The sequence below is a fragment of the Ruditapes philippinarum genome, unplaced genomic scaffold (assembly GCF_026571515.1).
Source record: "Ruditapes philippinarum isolate M1 unplaced genomic scaffold, ASM2657151v2 ctg42_1_1_1_1, whole genome shotgun sequence".
Classification (NCBI taxonomy): domain Eukaryota; kingdom Metazoa; phylum Mollusca; class Bivalvia; order Venerida; family Veneridae; genus Ruditapes; species Ruditapes philippinarum.
This window is the reverse complement of record NW_026859853.1, coordinates 136261-158405: the sequence shown is the minus strand read 5'-3', so window position 1 is coordinate 158405 and position 22145 is coordinate 136261. Positions and strand designations below refer to the sequence as shown.

General features: G+C 31.6%; 2 protein-coding genes across 3 annotated transcripts in view; one reads left to right on the top strand and one right to left on the bottom strand.

Moving 5' to 3' along the window:
* LOC132758113 (inactive tyrosine-protein kinase transmembrane receptor ROR1-like) overlaps positions 1-22145 on the bottom strand; it is a 203355-nt gene that overhangs the window by 101253 nt on the left and 79957 nt on the right. For both annotated transcript variants that reach the window (XM_060749620.1, XM_060749621.1), the window contains exon 4: positions 18333-18480. In XM_060749620.1, coding sequence (XP_060605603.1) covers positions 18333-18480 — 148 coding nt within the window. The remainder of the gene's footprint in view (positions 1-18332; positions 18481-22145) is intronic.
* LOC132758110 (uncharacterized) lies at positions 11425-15006 on the top strand. The gene is made up of 2 exons (XM_060749619.1): positions 11425-12923; positions 14702-15006. The coding sequence occupies exon 1, from the start codon at positions 11479-11481 to the stop codon at positions 12913-12915; it is 1437 nt and encodes a 478-aa protein (XP_060605602.1). The 5' UTR covers positions 11425-11478; the 3' UTR covers positions 12916-12923; positions 14702-15006.

The window sequence follows — 22145 nt, the reverse complement described above, 5'->3', positions numbered from 1 at the left end:
TATCAACATATTAGCATATAAAACAACAATACCTAGAGATCATTCTGAAGGCAATCTCCTACCAAACAGTTAACTGATAAGAAAAATAAATCATGATATATTTATTGGTATTAGAAATACTTTTGTCTGTATATAGTCTCTGTATTTCATGGTAAATTAAGCTAGGGTTAGGTTCTTCACTTAAAAATCATATAAGTAAGGTAAGCTTATAATAACTGGACTATTCTTCAAAAAGTTAAGCTACAACATTTTTTTTATGGAATGTTAAAATCTAGAAAGATTCTTTCTGTTCCTAAACACATTTTTTAAGGACAGTTTTCATTACTTAAGTCAAAATGAATAAAAAAGAAATAATGAGTTTATGCTTTGTTGTTGGATGTTTGTATCTTTTAAAGGCAGTTGGTTTATGTGGAAATATTGATGGAAAAATATAATAAATGTAAAGATTCACCTAGAAACATATGACCTGCATGTCATCTGATTATCTTTTTCAAGACATAGTCTCAGCCAATTAAAAAGCAACAAAATTGCCAGCAACATTCCAGTAACCAACAGTTTTAATGACGAAACAAAACTACTTCTCTTATCAACCTATTGATTCTGCAGCAGACGGCATTCTATTCATCCATTTCTAATCAGTCAACTTCCATTAAATGTTTAATCAACAATAAATTAGAACCACAAAACTCATGCCTGACTACAAGCCAGCTTCCATAAAAAGGCATTTTTTACAAGTAGTTTCATTCAATTAATGCAATCTAAGCTCTTCTTCACTTAAAATCATATAAATATTTTATGAATTTTGCAGATAAAAATTATCAGCCTTCCCCCACCTTTGTCAGGCAGTCAGTATCTTCCCTCCAAGTAAGGCCAATTAATTAAACCTGAACCTACCAGTACCTCTGATCTATAATAAAAGATATTAAAGCACCATCAATAATCAGAATATAAAATAATATTGGAAATAATGTAAAATAACTATTTATTACTATCTATTAATTGTGTAATAAACATGAATTTAGAACAAACGTTATTACAGTTATGATGTTTTATTTGTCAGTTTAAATGTTGTCTTTATGCAGATATCTTCTCTTATAAAGAAAATCCTATATATATACATACATGTAATTATATAATATAATTGAATCAAAACAAAATATAATATGAAAATTAACAATGGAACCAGTCTAAAACTGATGCATTGCGATTGGCTGACACAGAGTACTATGAGCAATTTGATTGGTTGACACCAAGTACTGTTTTGAATTTGACCAATGGTAGATGCCTATCTTTGGACTGGTTTAAATTTTATTTTGAAGTATTAAATTTCTTCAATTATTTACCTTTTTAAGTTTCCAATGTAAAGATCCTGTTCTAAAATTAGCTCTTACTAATGTTTGCCAGGTCTCAAAGATGTTTAACTTTGCTTAAAGATCTCAATCAATCAAATTTAGAGGTCATCTTAAAAGGTCAAATTAAACAGGATTCCATAGAGATCACAGCATTACTCCCTGATCTCATCTCCATCATTATTATCTACAACAAGGGTATCTATTTGGTTATAAACATTCTACAATGTCCAACAACAGTCAGAACATGCTCATGAATTTAATGAGTTAATCAATATCACCATAATCAAAAGTCCAGTGTCCTGAAATGACCACATTGAGATGACCATATCATAAGGTCAATTGCTTCTGAAAGAGCTAGTCTAATCCACTTGAACCTCTGTGGTTATTATCATATTATTGCCCTCCCTACTCAACCCAGGAAGTATTCTAGTGTTTACAAGAAAAGCATTGATGCAAAGCATCAAAGGGCGTCCAAGCAAGAAATGCAGCAAGTGAAGATGAACTAGTACACATATGATGACAAGATATTCTTATAAACTACCAGAAATGTATACCACTTATGAATGAGCGGACGAAAGACATTGTTCATTATGAACTTTGATTAGCATGCTAGAGATTAGAATATTATACAAATATGGACTTTTTAGCTGTTGAATATGATGTGATATGTACTGAAAAAATTAATATTGACCGAGGCGATTGTTATTTCTTTATGATCGTGGTTATTAATAGCAACGGATATACATGTATGCAATCATTTATAATCCATATGTGTAACGCATGATCAACACGTACCACACATTTGTCCCTTATTATGTACATGTTATCGCTATTAGCGAAGACCCCCTTAAGGTATCTGTTCACACTTTAAGTTAGTAAAAATATGACACTGGTTATATTACCATGTTGATCATGTTGAGCATAATTGTTTATTATACAATAATTGTAATATCTATTAATTTTAATTAAAAAAAAAAAATACAAATTTTATGAATATTGTTTTCTTTTATTCTTTTTTGTGTTTTATGTGCTATTTTAATACTGAGTTTTTACTACTCTTTTATTAAAATTGTAAAATAAATTTTAAGAATTCAATTGTCATATTGACCGACGATTATAAGTCAAAGCTTAACTGGAAAAAGTCAGTAAATTATGGTTTATCTTTCAATATATAATATTGTTTATTCTTAAACCATGTACATGTACATTGTATTTTTCTTTATCATTTTTTAAATTATCGATCAATTGAATAATTCATAAAATCTAATTTGTAACTTTGAATAATTCCTCGGCATCTTTACTAAACACGGATAACAAATTGAATAATTAAATAAAATGTTTCAAAGTTGATAATGTCATTTTAATACCATAAAAAATGTACCTTTTTCTCATTTATTGTACATATCACGAATTTATATTACATATAAATCCGTGTACATATTTTATTGTTTTTATCTCATATAGATAAAATGAAACATGCTATTGTTGTTTTTTTTCTAATTGTAACGATATCAAACATCTACTCAAAAACCGGGAGAGACCGGACAATAAACGTGTGGTACTATTCGCCGGTCACTAGTAAATCCTGGTCAAAATAGACCGGGACAGACCGGCATTTTACCGATAGGAGTGATAAAAAGATATATCTATAAATAGGTTTTTAGAATATTTAGGTCATCAACTGATCATTCTAGGATACATGTACAATAACATACCATGACATGATAACCGACTGTGTACTACAAAATGATAAATAAAAAACCCCGAAGAGCGCGATTTATTGACGGAAAAGGTTATTTCATTTGTAAATGTTTGCATTGCGAAAATTCATTGTAACATATCGCGACATTTCATTCTTATTTAATAATCAAGCACCCTCATACCGATCGGAATTTTCGGCTTTTATTATGACCGACTAAAAGGCTCGAGAAGTTGCTGTCGCCCTTTCACAAAATCTGATCTCATTCCATAAGAGCGCCGCGCTTCGGCGCGGACGCCAATGACACTGTCAGTTTTTCTGTGGTAAGTTCAAAACAAGGCAAACCATGGTCTTTTTGTAACCTTTATTTCTTAATAACGGTCAACCCTTTATTTGAATATTGGTTTAATATGTCCTGACAATGAGGACAATTTGTAGTCAGTCCTTTGATTAAAACATAGAATGTTTCACCGTAATGTACTTTATTTGTATGCAGTTATTTGTAATTTAAAACACAATGATTTTACAGGATAGGACCTCCTACACTGTGATACAAGAGGAGGACAGGATTTTATATTGCAAATGCCAGCATTTAGATTACATGGTAGCAGAAAGGAAATTGTCCATTACAGTCCTGGACAACTCTCTAAGTGGCTATTAGAATGGACATTACCAGACAAAAATCCATTTACTGGACAACAGGAAGTTGTCATTTTACATTTTACTTTTCCACATACAGTAATGTTACTGAGAAAATGGTAGTGAATAATCCATAAAAAAACCTCCATTATATTGACTTTATCCTAATTAGATTCTGTGACTTGTAAAGCTATATCTGTGACTTATCAAGCTATCTGCGACTTATAAAGCTATCTGTGACTTATAAAGCTATCTGTGACTTATCAAGCTATCTGTGACTTATAAAGCTATCTGTGACTGATAAAGCTATATGTGACTTATAAAGCTATCTGTGACTTATCCAGCTATCTGTGACTTATAAAGCTATCTGTGACTTATAAAGCTATCTGTGACTTATAAAGCTATATGTGACTTATAAAGCTATCTGTGACTTATAAAGCTATCTGTGACTTATGAAACTATCTGTGACTTATAAAGCTATCTGTGACTTATAAAGCTATCTGTGACTTATAAAGCTATCTGTGACTTATAAAGCTATCTGTGACTTATGAAGCTACCTGTGACTTATGAAGCTACCTGTGACTTATAAAACTATCTGTGACTTATAAAGCTATCTGTGACTTATAAAGCTGATAATCTGTGACTTATAAAGCTATCTGCAACTTATAAAGCTATCTGTGACTTATAAAACTATCTGTGACTTATAAAGCTATCTGCAACTTATAAAACTATCTGTGACTTATAAAACTATCTGTGACTTATAAAGCTATCTGCGACTTATAAAGCCATTTTTAACTCTGAACATGCTCAGGCGGCTGGCTACAGGTTATACCCAATGGACCAATACAGACCAAGATCAGCCAGCATTTCCGTCTGCACTATTCCATAATTTCAGAATTTTATTTAAAAAATTTTCCCTAAAAATGATGAATGGACTAGCTTAAATTGAAAGATGGACGAGCCCATTAAAAACATTAGTGTGGTAAGTGTTAAACTAGCCTGATCTTAAAATATTATTCCTGGAGAAAAAAATCATCAAAACTTCTGGTAAACATTTTCATGTACAGATTGACAGTTACTATCTGCTTTTGTTCTTTGTTATATAAAGCACAACTTAATTAAATCTTGGGAATATTGTTCTCTCAATATTCCATTTGCTCTTATCAGTGTCACCTTGCATCATTCCAATCAAGCAGGCTTCTCTAAAAAACAATCAATTATTTTACCTGCGGCAACAATCAAGTTCTACCAACTCATCACCATTACAGCATTTTCTCTAACTAATGGTTTAAAATATTGAGAAAATCATCAAAAAGATGTTAGTTTTTGATAAATGTGGAAAAGCACTTAGCAGGGTTCATAGCTTTACACAGATTAAAGTAACTTAAGACCACAGACAAAAAGACATTTTCATGTCTATCACAAGTTATATCTATAATACAGGAATGATTATGCCAATATTGTTATTTTAATTATTTTTCTTAGGGTCAAATTGCCATCTTTTTCCTCCACAAGATATTCTAAACTTCCTGTAATTTTAACAATCAAAGTAACATTGAACAAAAAGAAGAAAGATTTACATTGCCTTGGAAACAAAGCAATTTTAGAGGGCAAGAAAGCATTAATAACTTTCTTATTTCAAAACCAATTTTGAAAATAATTCTTTCCAAAGGTTCACTTATTTAGTTAAGAAATCCCAAAAGACATTCTTCACATAAAACATAATGTATTTGCATGGAATTTTGATGTGTTTCAAACTTCTCTGTCACAATAAAAATCATTTGATTACTTTCAAGCTCTTAAGTTCAAAACTGAAAAATCCCGAAAAACTTTTCAAGAAAGCAGTAAAAGGTACAATGTACAAATAAATTTGGAATCTCTTTGTTGTTGTTGTCATAGTAACATACTGAAATGATATTATTACAATGTGATCATGACATTAACTGTGTGACAGGAAATGTGACATAGGAGAATTCTGTTAATACGTCTGCAAGTTGAAAAATACAAGAACTGACCTCAATGAAGAAATTACTATGTCATTTTCGGTTTTATCCCTACACAGTTTTGAAACTTGCTACTACTATATATGAGCGGCGTCACGACAAAACCAACATAGTGCGTTTGCGACCAGCATGGATCCAAACCAGCCTGCGCATCCGCGCAGTCTGATCAGGATCCATGCTGTTCGCTTACCAACTCTATTACAAGTAGAGAAACTGATAGCGAACAGCATGGATCCTGATCAGACTGTGCGGATGGCCAGGCTGGTCTGAATCCATGCTGGTCCCAAACGCACTATGTTGGTTTTGTCATGACGCGGCTCATATGTTTTCTTGAAATAAATGAAAGCTAAACCAAAGGTCATACAAACTTTTACCACTAAATCGTTGTGATGTACAACCCTTCAAAAAGATAGTGATCAATAGCATCTTTAAACTTCTTCAGCAGTCCTTCACATGAAACAATTTGATGTCCTTGCCCAACTTTAAAATTGCAGCCATGAAAATTGAGTGAAATGAAGATAGCTCACCAACGAACAACTTTTTTCATTATTATCATCTGGCACAAGAACTTAAGTATATAATGTTCATATAATAAATAATAATTGAGGCTGGTACCTTGTTGTGTATAAAAAACATGTATCAATACACATGACCCTTTCTTATAATGGTCATCTGCTGTGGCATGTACAGAAGTTATCATTTCCTTGCAAAGTGAATGTAAAATAATAGTACTGGTAAACTGCTTGACTGAGTCTGCCATGGAACAAGGCAGTGGCTGAACTGTGTCCTGGTAAAGTCAATGTGGATTGCTGCCGTCATCCGGAGCGTAGAAACTACCAACACTACCACCGCATGACCTATTTATCTTTTTTCATTCTTTCTGTACATGTACATTATAATCATCTTCCATCCTTACAGCCGTGATCAAATAAAAACTGCTCGATGAATTTCTCTCTTCATATCTCGTCCTAATGAAAATCTTCAAATGATAAACCCTTCATTAAAGCTCTATAGAGGTTGAATTTATGGATCTGAACAAGGAATAACTTGATTTTTCTAAGTTTTCCCGTGCATTTCAATCGCACATGGCATGTTTCAATAAATGACAATTACGAGGAAAATTCTTCATAAATATTTAAAACAGTATTAACGTAAAGCAGTCATTAAGCTTCCATGGTATAAATAGCCTTGATAATATTGTTCAAACAGCGGATAAACAGGCAAAAATCGAGCAAAAATCGTAAATTCTAAAATCCCGTGCATGAAATGATCATAACTTTGTAATAATTCAAGCTAGTGACAGACCTAGTCGTCAAATTTGTAACTAGTCAATTATTCACCAATCAAATTATGTAAATCTCCGAGACTAAGAATATCTCCGCAGGAACTACGGTCCGACAATATGTAAGATCTATGACATGTCATAAAGGAAACACCAAAAAAATTCATGGTGTTATGTGAAGTTTATGGTATAAAATACTGGTGTTGATAATCTCAGGGAACAAACATTATTATCATTTTCTTTAAAAAAATAAAAATTCAAAATCCAAATGATTCATTGTAACTGAAGAATCAAACTGGAACATTTAGAATTCTTATTTAGGGAATTTGAAATACCAATTTAAAATATTAAACATTTAATATGATCATGGAATAAAACTTTGTTTAGCACAGATTTGGACCAGAAAAATCTGGTCAACCCTGTTTACAAAAAAAAAGTGTAATACCTAGGGCAGAGTTACGTGGGGACCATTGATGACATTTATTTAACAGGTCTACCTAAAATCTTACCGAAAAGATGCAGCATTGTTTTCCGTGAACCTCAGGAGAATATCAGAAAATAGAATAAGACCGCACTATATTTTTCGTATTCAGACCGAGGTATGCTATCGGCACTTGAATTCTTATAGCTTCATTATTTCTAAGATGGTACAATAATTATTATCTTTATTTCCTTGTGTCTATAAATGTCAGAAAAACAAGCGCATTTTTTTTCTTATTGGTCTAACGCCTGTCTGGAAATGAGTCACAGCTCCCAGGGATTATGCACGGGAGACGTTTTTGTTATAGTTGTAACATGTGCTCAAATTACATTACAGAAAATTGAAAGAAAACAAATTCCTCTGAAATGCGGAGGGAAATATATACAGAGGACAGTGAAAATGTAATCACATGCTGATAATGGGATTATTGCTTTATAATAAAAAAATATTCGAATACGTCTTTCAAAAAATTTCATGTCAATCATGAACATGTAATAAATGGAAATGCGTATTTTGCAACAATGGGATTACATCATAATGAAACAATAACGGAATGAAGATTTACATTTATATTATCTACCTATACATATGTATATATATTTTGCTATTATAAGTTTCCTACTGCATATATTTACAGTATCACATGTACAAAATTACGACCCAACAGAAAGGAAATCTGTTTTATATACAGGTGTGATAAATGACATTGTCAATGTAATTTATAATGGTAATTGTTGAAAATAAGGTTCAAATCGAGAAAATAATATGTAATTATAACATAGGTAAAATATAAAAAGAATCATTGCATGCGTAACTAACATGACCTATTACTTGAATTTGGCAGTCATGGACTTTACAAGAAAGGATCACAACTGACACTTTTGTGATTTGTGAGAAGTCGAAATTTTTAATACAAAGTCCAGATCAAGATAATAAACTTACAAAAACCTTATTTTATTATCATGCAAAAGATGAACTTAAACAATTTTTTCTGATTGAAATTCGATACTTTTTTATTTAATCAAAAAAAAAATACATCATAGTTACATAATAACATTGAAATTCAATTTTAACCACTGGCGAATTCATTCAAGATTTTCCCCCAAAAAAATCTATATTTTTTGAGGACTTAAAATAAGTTTATATGTTAAGAGAATGGAATGAAAAAACATTAATTTCTTTTAATAAAAACTAATTTATTTAAGAATTTTACATAAGCGTTACAGCTGACAACTAAATTACCCAAAGAAACAAATGGCTGTTAAACAAATGAGAAGCAAAAATCAATTTAGAGAAATGCTAAACAAGAATTTTCCCCGTGAATCATGTTGAATTAAAGCTGTATTATTCCAAATAGCAAATCAATGACAGTGCTTCTTTATCATTTTTTCTCCTTTAGCTTAGTTTTAAAGTTTGCTGTAATTGGTGACAAACCCATTATTATTATTTGAACATTTGCATTATGAAGAAAAAACATGATATCATCTCACATTGGTCAGACTTTGATAGGGGCTAAGTGGATCAGACCAGAAAAAGAGCCCTTTTCCAATAATTTTTCAACAATTTCACAACATTTTATTCACTGCATGACACTTTACAATTAGATTGACCAATAGAAATGAGGGCTGAACAATTCTGCAGCACTTTTTTTTGGTGACAGAGGCAGAAAATTTGACACTGAAATCTGATTGGGTGTCAGTAATGATGAATGCGTCTACACCATGAAAATAAATCCAAATGTTGACTGACTTGTTCAAGATAAGGGATAAAGAAAATTAATGAATAAACTATTGTGTTTTATTTGTGATTATTTTACCAGGAAAAAAAATATAAATGATTGTCGAAACATTGATTATACCGTTCATTACAATGTACATTGAATAATTTTCACACCATTATTGCTAAAATAAAAACTGAAAATATTCTTTTAAGGCTTAACTATTTGACAGGCCTCACCACCACCAATATAACCAGTAATTTTTTATACTGAAACTTTTTTGCCCAAATTAAGTGCTAAGAACCATTTAAATAACAATGGAAGTTCAAAATTAACAGGAGGGGAATGTCCAATGTAAAAATTAAGCACTGAAAATGTTAAATGCAGCAATGGACGGTGACAATTAGGGAGAGATCAATATAAAGAAAGAAATATTTCAAGATTGCATGAAGATCAATTTCATATTCAATTCCAAATATAGAATTAGCAGCTTTAACATTTTATGATCTTTTCGGGTGAAAAAAGTTCATATGCTTAAATCTTTCATTTTACGGGTAAGAGAATATTAGGGCTTACTGACATCCAAGTATTTCTGAAATCAGAAATGCCTAAGATAAGTCAATCAGTAATACTTTGATGTATATACAAGGTTAATACGAAGGTATTTCACGGCCTACTTTAAATTTTGTTATATCATTATGATAAAATCTTCATGAATTAAGAAAAAAAACAAGACCAAATTTTCTCATAAAGGAATAATACCATGATATTCATTGTAAAGTGACAGTGTCCTTAAAGTTGACATGCAAACTTTCAAGTTTGTGCTTTCAACATAAGTCCATGGAGCTTATCAAATTCATCAAAAATCAGCAAAATAGAAAACTGTAAGGGCAATAACCCTGAAAAAGATCATCAATGTTTAATGCTTTAAACAACATTTAAGGGCCATAACTCAGTAAAATGTGAACAATTGAATTATAAAACTATGAACATCATTAACTGACCAATACTGCAAAACATCTCATCATTATATATATTTATTGAGACAATATTAAGGGCAATAACTCAGTAAAATATTTCATAATGAAGGGCAATAACTCAGTAAAATATTTCATATAGTATATAATGCTTAAAAGATATCCACAAGGGCTGTAACTCTGCAAAGGTACTACTAACAAGCAGAGTAAATAAGAATTATCACAGACATGTAGAAAACAATTAAACCTCATAATCAGGACACAACAAATAACTTTAATTTGCATCAAATTTTATGATTTTTTTTTTATTTTAAATCTCATGTAGGAAAAAAAATTATTTCAAATCTTGTATCTAAAATAAATATTTTCAATCCATTAAAAACTGATTTGGCTTATTTATCAGTGTTATTGAATAAAGCTGCACCTTGTATGCTTTTATCTGTACTCTTAACCAAAACATTGACATGTCAAAATATTATCTGAATCTGTCAGTTTCATGAAGGAATTAACAAGACCTTCTGGGAAAAATATAAGGGTAATCCAGTGTAATCATGACTGTACACATCTTATAGAAATAATCCAGGAAAAAACAAACTTTTATACTATGGACTGGTTGCAAACTTTTTATACTTTTTTAATAACAATGTGGACTGTGAACAAGAAAGTGGACTGGTTAGCAATGTGAACACAAAATGAAAATGGACTGGTCTACAAACTCTTGAAAAACATCAGTTAACTGATTGCAAAACATAAGAGAATGCAGCAGTTGAAAAAAATAAAAATTTCATCTTATATCATACATGTTTATGTAAAGATCATAACATAATTGCAAAAGAATTATTAAACTGTTGCAAGCAAGACATTTAGAGGATGAAAGCCCTTCAGTCACTAATAAAATTATTTAAATGTCATAGAAAATTTACAAATTCTCATTGTCAACTTTTAAATGAAATGAGCTAACATTCGGAATCAAAAGTAAGAAAAAGAGATATCACATATTATTTTTTTCTTTGTAATAATTCCAATAATGTAATAATGTCACTGGATAAGGGACTGGGCTGCCTGTCATGGACACATTTGGATCACCTTTTCCCCTACAGTGAAAACACAGTTTCTTACATATTCAAACCAGTCTAAGACTGTGACATAAAGTATCAAATATTTTCAAATATCATATCCTAAACATTATTTTTCATCAAGCCTTCGGCTTCACATGTACAAAATAGCATTTCATTTTGAATTAATGGTTTAAGTCGCGTATTCAAAGGTTTAAATTTCCCGCTATATCACGGACATGCGCGTGACTACCGGAAGTAATAACCGGAAGCATGAAACACATGTTTTCACTTTTTGTTTTGGCGTTGTGGTTGTCGCGTGTTCTTGAAAGTTCAAGTGATTTGAAAAGTTATTTTACGTTTAACCGCATTATTATGGCCCAAGAGGCTCTTCTCGATAGGATAGACCTTCATGCTTCGGGTGAGGAGGGAGATTTTTCTGGGTTTTCGGACCAAGAAATTACCGGTAAGAAAGAGAAAAAGTCTTCGGACAAAAAACGGTTAAAATCCGTCGTGGTGGAGAAAGAAAATAAACCCCCTCGTGGTAAAGGCAAAAAACAGTCAGGTAAAACTTTGAATACTAATTCTTCGGAAATATCGGACAGAAATTTATCCTCGGATAAATTTGATTTGAAAAACTTATCTAATAAGGATATTGAAGGTCTTAGGACTCTTCTTGGTATACAGCCTGTTGTTCAACAGAATCCTCAGTTTCTCCCTGATTGTGATAACTATGACTATAATGAGGATAATTATGATTATATGGATGATGAATCTGTGAATGATAACTATTCTGCTGTTCCTGCAGCATTAAAACCTAACCTTAGGGTGGAGGTTGCTGCCCAAGATGTTGATATTGAAGATACAGGGATTCGTAATCTGTCAAAAGATTTTTCTTCGGCTTTTGACGATGGTTGTACTGATAATAGACTTGAGTCGGAAAGTGATACATGGGATCTTCCCAAATTAAAGATACCAGAGAAAGGTGAGCCAGTGAATGAGTCCTTGGCCAATTTAATTAACACGGCATTTACTGCCCAGTGTGACTTAGACTCTATTTTGAATAAGTACCAAGTACCTAAGAATTGTGACAGGGCCATTCCGCCCATTGTTAACCAGGAAATATGGAAAACATTAGACAAAAGAGCCCATTTTCAAGATAAGTTTATGGTGGACATACAAAATCTTGTGGTTTCGGGCCTAGGTCCAGTTGTTAAGTTGCTTGAGTTTGTGAAAAAGAACAATCTTATGAAAAATGAGGCAAAATGTATCTTCTCTGACCTGTTTACTGTTCTGGGTCAGGTGCAATACAACCTCAGTTTGAGGAGGAGATATCTTATAAGACCGTATTTGAAGAAGAAGTATTCTTCATTGTGTAGTATTTCGATGCCTATAACAACCAAACTTTTTGGTGATGATGTTTCAAAAGAAGTCAAAAGTTGTGATGCTTTATCGTACATTGGTAAGGATTATACTTACAGCAATTATAGAGGTGTCCAGCGTAGACGCTCTGGTCGAGGATTTGTTAACTCAAATTTTAGTAATTACGGCTACCAGTCATCTACATACAATCAGCGTTCTGGTTTTAGGACTAGACCGTATCCGTTACGTGGACAATCTTTCAAGATTGGTCTAGGCGGACGAGGAAGAGGTATGAGAAGAGGTGCCTTGGCTTCTGCTACAGCCAGTGCCCCAAACGATCAGGAATAAATGAAAGGGTAAGTCAAGTTGGACGTACACAGTATTTTTTAAGTGTATGGAAAAAATTTACTTCAGATCCTTGGATCTTGAATGCAGTTTCGGGGTATAAGATAGATTTTAATGAAAATCCTTTTCAAAGAAGCATTCCTAATGAAATTCCTTTTTGTTCAGATCAAAAAGCAATTGTTCATAATGAAATTCAAGATTTGTTGAAAAAAGGAGCAATTATTAAATCAGAATCAGAGATTGATCAATTTATTTCAACAATTTTTATTGTTCCTAAACCTAATAATAAATTTCGACCAGTTATAAACTTGAGATTTTTAAATGAGTTCGTACAATATAGTCATTTTAAACAGGAAACATTTTCTATTGTTTTGGATTTGATTAAACAAAATGATTTTATGACAAAAGTTGATTTATCTGATGCATATTTCTCTATTCCTATACATCCTTCACACTGGAAATATTTGAAGTTTTCATTCAATTCTATTTTATACTCATTTGTATGTTTACCATTTGGTTTGAAAATAGCCCCATATTTGTTTACTAAAGTATTACGTCCCATTTTTGCTTGGTTTAGACAGCAAGATATACGCTGTTCTTATTATATTGATGATTCTATTAATTTCAATGAGTTGTCACATGTGTGTTTGAATAATACAGTTACTATTACAAAGACATTACAGAGTTTAGGATTTACTATAAATGAGAAAAAGTCTGTACTAATCCCTTGTCAGAGAATTATTTTCTTTGGTCATATTATTGATACAGTTCAGTTCAAGGTATTTTTGACTGATGAAAAAGTACAGAAAATTATGTCGAAAGCATCCTATTTATTGCAACATGAGGTTGTTTTGGTCAGACAGTTGGCTTCTTTTATAGGTGTGATAGTTAGTTCTTTTTATGCAATTTTAGAAGGGCCATTACATTATAGAGCCCTTGAAAGAGACAAGTTGATAGGTTTAGGTCAAAATATGAATTTTGATAATAAAGTTAGTTTGTCTACGAAAAGTATTCAAGAAATTCAATGGTGGTTAAAAAACGTGAAGAATAAAAATGGTAAAAGAATCAGGCCTATTTCTGTATCCAGAAGGTGTTTTACAGATGCGTCGATGGAAGGTTATGGCGGAATAGACCTGATTTCTGGCTTGCACACACAAGGCAGATGGAAAAATCAGGAATGTTGTTATCATATTAATTATTTGGAACTCCTTGCAGTTTTTTACTGCATGCAAGCATTTTACAATGAATTTTGTGATATTCATATCGAGATTCATTCAGATTCTGTTTCAGTGGTAACTTACATAAATAATTTTGGTGGTATGAATTCTTTGGAATTAGATGACCTTTCAAAATGTTTATGGGAATGGTGTTTAAGTAGAAATATATATATTTCTGCTGTACATGTCCCTGGTAAATTAAATAAAAGTGCTGATTATTATTCTAGAAATTTTTCCGATTCCACTGAATGGACATTGAAAAAAGATATTTTTGAAAGATTATGTAGACACACATTTATGCCTAACATAGACCTTTTTGCTTCTAGACTTAATAATCACTTACCTAAATTTGTTTCATGGTTTCCCGAACCAGGGGCTTACGCAGTTAATGCTTTTTCATTATCATGGAAGGATATGATACCATACATCTTTCCTCCATTTAATTTAATTGGGAAAGTACTAAATAAAATTGTTATTGATGAGGTTGATAGAGCTCTAATGGTTGTTCCTTTTTGGTTCACACAACCTTGGTTCCCTATTCTACTTGAAAACCTTTGTGATTTTCCTATCAGGTTACCCAGACACAGAGATCTTCTAGTTTTGCCGCACAATGGAACATTACACCCATTAGGAAGAAAATTAAAAATGATTGGAGTGGTGTTATCAGGGAAAGCCTGCAGAGTAAGGGAATTTCATCAAATGTTGCAGATTTCATCACGGAATCTTGGTCACAGGGCACAAGAAAACAGTATAGCAGTGCCTGGAAAAGATGGTATATGTGGAATTCTATTAGATGTTCCAGTCCAATTTGTTCGTCTGAAGGTGTAGTCGTGAGTTACCTGTATTTTTTATTTCAATCTGGTATGTCTTATTCGGTTATAAAATCTTCATAAAGCGATGTTAATGCAAACATTGTCCTTATTGGGAAATACATGGTGTAGTGACAACAAAATGATTGTAAGATTCATGAGAAGTGTATTTTTACATAAACCGGCTAAACCGCGTTATATAATGATTTGGGATGTTTCTGTTGTTTTGTGTTATTTACAAAAGTTAATGCCATTATCTAGGTTATCTTTGAAATTATTAACTTTTAAAACCTTAGCCTTGATTGCTCTTGCAACTGCACCAAGAGCTCAGACTTTGTGTTCTTTAACTTTAGACAATATGTTTATTCAACAACAGGCAGTTGTTTTCACATTCACGGATATTTTGAAGACATCCAAGACAGGTCAATATTACTCTATAAGGATAGAGCATTATCTGGAAGAAAATATATGTCCAATGCATACTCTACTTTATTATGTTAAAAAGACTGCTGATATTAGAAAAAGTAAAAAGGTGTTTGTTTCATATGTTACCTTTAATGCTGTTTCTTCCAGCACTTTGGCAAGATGGTTAAAAAATGTGTTAAGTTTAGCAGGGATTGATATAACTAAATATAAGGCGCATTCTTATAGAGGAGCATCAGCTTCGGCTGCCTATAATAAAGGATGTTCAATAAGGGAGATTTTAAAAACTGCTGATTGGAAATCATCTAAAAATTTTCATAAGTTTTATTGTAGAAACTTAGAATCTGGTATTTCTTATAATGATGCTGTTTTTGGAACATAGAATATTTTTTGGGTATTAAACTTGGAAAATATTTGTTTTTTGTTGCCTTTAAAGATGCTATTTTGTACATGTGAAGCCGAAGGCTTGATGAAAAATAATGGACCCCCATCCAAGCTTTAGTGCAGGATGGAGGGCATTATTTGAATAAAGCCGGAGGCTGAGCATGTACAAACCCTCCCTTGTGTATAGTATCATAGTATGTGATTAATGTCTTATTATATAATATAGAGAGGTTTTAACCCTCCCTTAGTTGCTTTATTGCAACAAAAAACACTCTTTAAATGAGTGAAAACATGTGTTTCATGCTTCCGGTTATTACTTCCGGTAGTCACGCGCATGTCCGTGATATAGCGGGAAATTTAAACCTTTGAATACGCGACTTAAACCATTAATTCAAAATGAAATGCTATTTTGTACATGCTCAGCCTCCGGCTTTATTCAAATAATGCCCTCCATCCTGCACTAAAGCTTGGATGGGGGTCCATTTTATTGATACGATATTTCATGATGTTGATATAAAATATTTGTAACTGCTTACATCATTTACAGCTTAACTTTCATTTTAGATGGATACAAAAAATTGATTCGGCGTAACTAAGAAAAGAATTACTTTTAAAAGGATGGATATGGTGAAAGAGAATAATGAAAGATACAAATATATAGAGGAGCAATTCAATTTGGATAAAAGATAATAATATATACAGAAATTGTTTTTGTCCAGTATATTTCAATTACATAAAACATGCTTAGTTCTTTCTTTGAGCATTGCCAACGCTATATAGAGACTAGTTCTGTTTTTGGAGCAGAACCAAAATTAGAAAAAACCCAAATGACAGTTGAACCCAAAGAATCTGAATTAATGGGACCAAAGTGTGCCAAAATGACAACAAAGAGAGGTCTAGAAGGGAGATTGCCGTGTCAACGGGGAACAAAGACAAAACACAAGATGAAGAATGAGGAAAATCTTAGCATGTGAAACTCTCATCAATACATTTACTCTAAAGACTCTGACTCTAGGAACAGTATTTAGTATTACATGAGAAGACAATATTTTGTTATTATGTAAAGAGAGATGCAGACGGTCGCCCCCTTTGTTTCCTTAAATGAAATATTACTGCTTTCTCAATGAACTTGCATTAGCTGTATAATTATCATGACATTAAAAGACAAAATAAGACCATATCAAATCTCAAGGAAATGTTTTAAGAAAATGATCGAAAATGGTGACCTTGACCTTAAAAATTGTTAAATTTCAAAAGCGCTGATGTAAAATTGTACAACTATATGACTATTAAAAGACAAAATAAGACCATATCAAATCTCAAAGAAATGTTTTAAGAAAATGATTGAAAACAGTGACCTTGACCTTAAAAATTGTTAAATTTCAAAAGCGCTGATGTAAAATTGTACAACTATATGACTAAAGAATATTTTCCAAGCATTTCCTTTGATATTACAACAAATTTTGTCTTTGCCTTTATTATTGTTCTATGTAATATTTTAACAAATCAAATATGGCTTTGTTTGAATATTAATGATTATAATTGGATGCATTTGATTTCATGTATTTTTATATGTATTTTTATATGTATTTTTATATGTGCATACATATTAGGACAATGAATTACCACCAAAATGGTTTGCAGAGACTTATTATGTCCCCTTTGAAAATTCCTTGTCTTTTATTTGGCAAGAAACAGTTTCTGAATCACCATCATTCAATTTTAGCCAAACCATTCACAAACTATTCTCATCTTTAGAATTTCTTATCTGCAAATATTTGTTGAAATGTTTTACATAATTTTAGAAGTAATTATTCAGGAAAAATGTGTTGTCATCTTATGATTTGTGAGAAATAATGGTATAAAATATGTAAGTTGTTTAATAATAATTATATAAATAATGTAACAAGTCTGACCCTACTCTGACATCACCTTGACAACCAATTTTCTGACATAACATATAACTTAGTTAGAGTACCTTTCAAGATATTAAATCATATAAAAAAGTCTAAAATGTTTAACAAAAAAATTCTTTCTTCTGTATGTGTTTATATAGTCAAAGTGAACAACTTACAAGACCCACTCTCATAAACATAATTAGTTTATACTATTTATGAGAAATTACATCTATATTATTACAAGCATTTGGGATAACATTAACATGTATCCTCACATTATGACATCAGACTGCTGTTGTCACTATAAAGAAACATGACATCATGACTGTGTCACTTTATAGAAAATGTCAAATAAAAGAAACCAATTTAAAGTTACATGATCACAGTCACATGATCACAGTCACATGATCATGGTCATGTGACTACAGTCACATAATCACAGTCACATGATCACAGTCACATGATCAACTTGCAGACAAAAACTTAGTCTCATGACAACGCTTGTGCCTGGGTTAGTACAAAAGCTATCTATATTCTTCGAATAGTCATGCTAAAAAGACTATTGTTTAATGTCACAAACATTATTGTGATGTCAAACATACAGAAAATAGCACTAAGACTGGTCAGAATAATTAAGTTATAAACATTCATCCGTAAAGTCAGTATATTATTTCAGATAGTTTACTTACGTTTTGTTATTTCGTCTCTCCCAGGCACTGTCTTTACGATCATCTTCACCATATGAGTCACCAAATGATGTCCCCTCTGAATACTCAAAGTTATACTGACCACTGCTAGCACTGTAACTGGCTGGTACTGGATTGTCTTGACCCATCACTGTAAAATATATAAACAAGGGAGGTAAATATAAGTGCACTCTGAAATATATATCAATAAACAAGGGAGGTAAATATAACTGCACTCAGAAATATATATCGGTAAACATAACTGCACTCTGAAATACATATCGGTTAACAAGGGAGGTAAATACCAATTCACTCTGAAATATATATATAAACAAGGGAGGTAAATACAACTGCACTCTGAAATATAAATAAACAAGGGAGGTAAATACAAAGTCACTCTGAAATATATATAAACAAGGAGGTAAATACAAAGTCACTCTGAAATATATATAAACAAGGAGGTAAATACAAAGTCACTCTGAAATATATATAAACAAGGAGGTAAATACAACTGCACTGTGATTATATATATATATAAGATAATAATTAACAAGGGAGGTAACTATCTAAATAAGTCAATAGGAGGTAACTTAACCTGTCCTAATGGGCAATTTAGACCAATCGCTGTAAATACAAGGGAGGTAATACACATGCAATTTGACCAATGAAGTAAAAGGGAGGTAACTTAACCTGTCTTTTCACTGTAAATTGAAATTGAAAGGAATTACTACCCATCACTGCACAAGTAGAAAGGGATGTTACTACATTGTCACTTGACATCACTCTAAATATGCAAAAGGGAGGTAACTATACTTGTTGTTCTACAGTAAACAAATTAAAGGGGAACAACTACTTTGCTCTAAGTTAAAACCCCTGGTACTGTACTTCATTATACATGGCATAGAAATACAGTATATGCATAAAATAATTTAACAATCAAGTTATTGTATAGAAATAAGTTGGAAAATATTTTTATGTGAAAAGATTTTAAGAAATGTATTTAATCATCAGATAATTGACCAGATAAAAACCTGCATAATTTTCCCTAAAATTTTATACCAAGATCCTCTATCTTTCTCTTTTTTTAAAAGATCTCATTTAATTTGATATTTAATCACACTCAAATAAGACAAGACATTTTATGCCACACTTCTTTTAGCAACACTAAATCCTTTAATAGAGACATAATTGGGTTCTGTTTCACCTCAGTTTCACTGAAATGATATCTTTTATTACTAAGAAATTTCAAGCAGCAGACAACAATGTTATAGAGTTATAGAAGAGATTAGCAGAAGGACAAATTAAATTGTTAGAACAGCTTACTGTCCACTAGTTAGCCCTCATAAAGTCTAATTTATGAGTCTAGTATTCATTTTTTCAATTAAACCTAAAATATTTATGGCATGCAATAAAAAACTAATATAAAACTTTATTTTTGGAATATTTGAAAAAAAATGAAAAAAATGAGGTTGTCTTGTTACCATAACAACTTGTTTTAGAAATGACACTAAAAAACCAAGCAGACATATATTATGCAGTACCTTACCAGAAATTCAATTAAATTGTTAATAATAAATGTTGTTTTTTATGTGACCTAGTCAAAGATGCCGATTATAATAAATATTTGGTAATGACAGTCTTTATCATATTATTCTAAAATTGCAAATTTCTTTATATTAAAGGGACTCCACTGAGGTTTTTTGACATGGTGGGACCGAAAAAAAATTTTCCACATAAATGTACAATTTGATGTAGGTTTAAACCACTAATCTTTGTGCAAAATTTCAGATCATTCGCGCACTTTGTTTTTCCAGAATAATTATTCCAGTTGTGAAAAAAGACCCAAAATGAAAAGCGTTTAAACACTTTTCACTCAAATCAGGCTAAGAAAAGCATAAAAATACGATTTTCATTTTATTTCAAAGTATATTTCTAAACTTTCTTTGCATATATGTCTGTTTAAAGTGCCCCAGCTCATTTATGTTAGAAATTCAAATGTTATGTTTTTAGACTTTTAAACCTCAGTTGAGTCCCTTTAAAGATGGTTATTTAGTAGTCAAACTTGGCAATGTCAACTTTAATATGTGGTTATTTTAGTTTCAGAGATAAAAGGTGGCAGACTAATATAAGAACCAAGAGCTATATCATTCTAAAATAGGTAAAACTAATTCTCCTAGAAAATTTATCTCCTGGAAAAATGTCACCAGGGAGAAAGAAAAAAAACTTAAATGTCAAAGTTACTGCTTGTTTTAATAAATATCTTTCTTCACGAGCTCTCATTTTGTCTATGTCCTTCCCAAAGTAAACCAAAAAGAAAAACTTTCAGAAATGTCATTTTTACTGGCAAAAACAGTATAAAGATTATCTCATTATACAGCTGCTGCTATCAGAGGAAAAAACCTTGAAAAATCTTTCAATTTTCTTCTAAAGTTTAATAAGACTATCTATTTTGATCAGAAAAGAATTATCTTCGGATTTTGAAATAACACTATTATTTTGATGAGAGAAAATCTCCAGCAAACTCTTCAGTAAACAATAATAAACTTTGTAAAAAAGACCATCTTGTACTTTCTCCGAAATATTTAAAAACGTGAAAGTCACAGGCAAGTAACTGTTGGAAGATAACAGAATTTGAAGCATCAAACAAATGACACAAGCGTTCATTTACAAATTGCAATGAAAAAAACATTTCTTCCTAAAAAATACAATTTTCTGTGAAAACATACATTATTTATACATTAATTATCTTGACATGTATAATTTGCAATAGTGCATCACTCTGTCCCTCCTTGTAATTTAAAGAAGTGTTCCTTTTGTTAAAAATGTTCAAATTAACATGACATGGTCAGAATAAAGTCAGAACAAGCAGACGGGTCATACTCATTACTCCTAGCTGATATAGGAAAGTCATAAGTAATTTAGATATCATCACTTCTATACCATAGAGGATTTAACAGAATTGGTTACTCCTGGAAAATATCTGGAGAAATCTGGAGGGACTGTGAGCATTTCTCTGCAATGTAGTGACAGTTGACCTGCTCTTCATAGCAAATAGAAGAAACAATGACAGAATAAAACACAGACACCTTTCAATACACTGTGTCATATAATATTCAGTCCATGCTTTTCAAGAATTTGCCCTGCCCCTCCTTCCCCCCCCCAAAAAAAACCAACACCTGAATTACATGTACTTTGGAACTTTGAATTAAAACATTGCACTAGATTTATTTATATTTCATAGTACTAAGCTTATTAGAAAGAGATACAAAATGTAACTGATTATAAACCCCCACCTTTCCCCTCTTCACCCCACCAACAAAAAAAAAGAGTCTTACATTAAAAATTCATACAATATATAATACAGAGATATTTTTATATCTCTTATCTTTTATAATAAAAGCTGTAACATTTTTTGTATCTCTGCTGTGGGAATGTCTGTCAAGTGTTCAACAATCTAGCAGGATAATCTTGGAGGCTATTTATCTTGGTCAACAACTGTGTTGTTCCTCACAACACCAGTTTTATCTCCTCCTATCACACCTATCTCATTCATAATAAACACTAGTATACTGACTCTTGAGCTGCAAAAACAATCCGCTGTCTTCTGGTTAGACAAGAAACAACAAATGAAAGAGTTAATAGGTAACAGCAACATTTATATGTGACCTCACATTTATTACCATGGCTGATCTTTACATGTCTAATTAATCACAGTCTGTGAAACATTTACTGTCACAGCATGCTTCATGTCTGCAGAATCAAACACTGGGAAGGAATTATGGAAGTCCTATGGCACCACATTAATACAATGAGAGA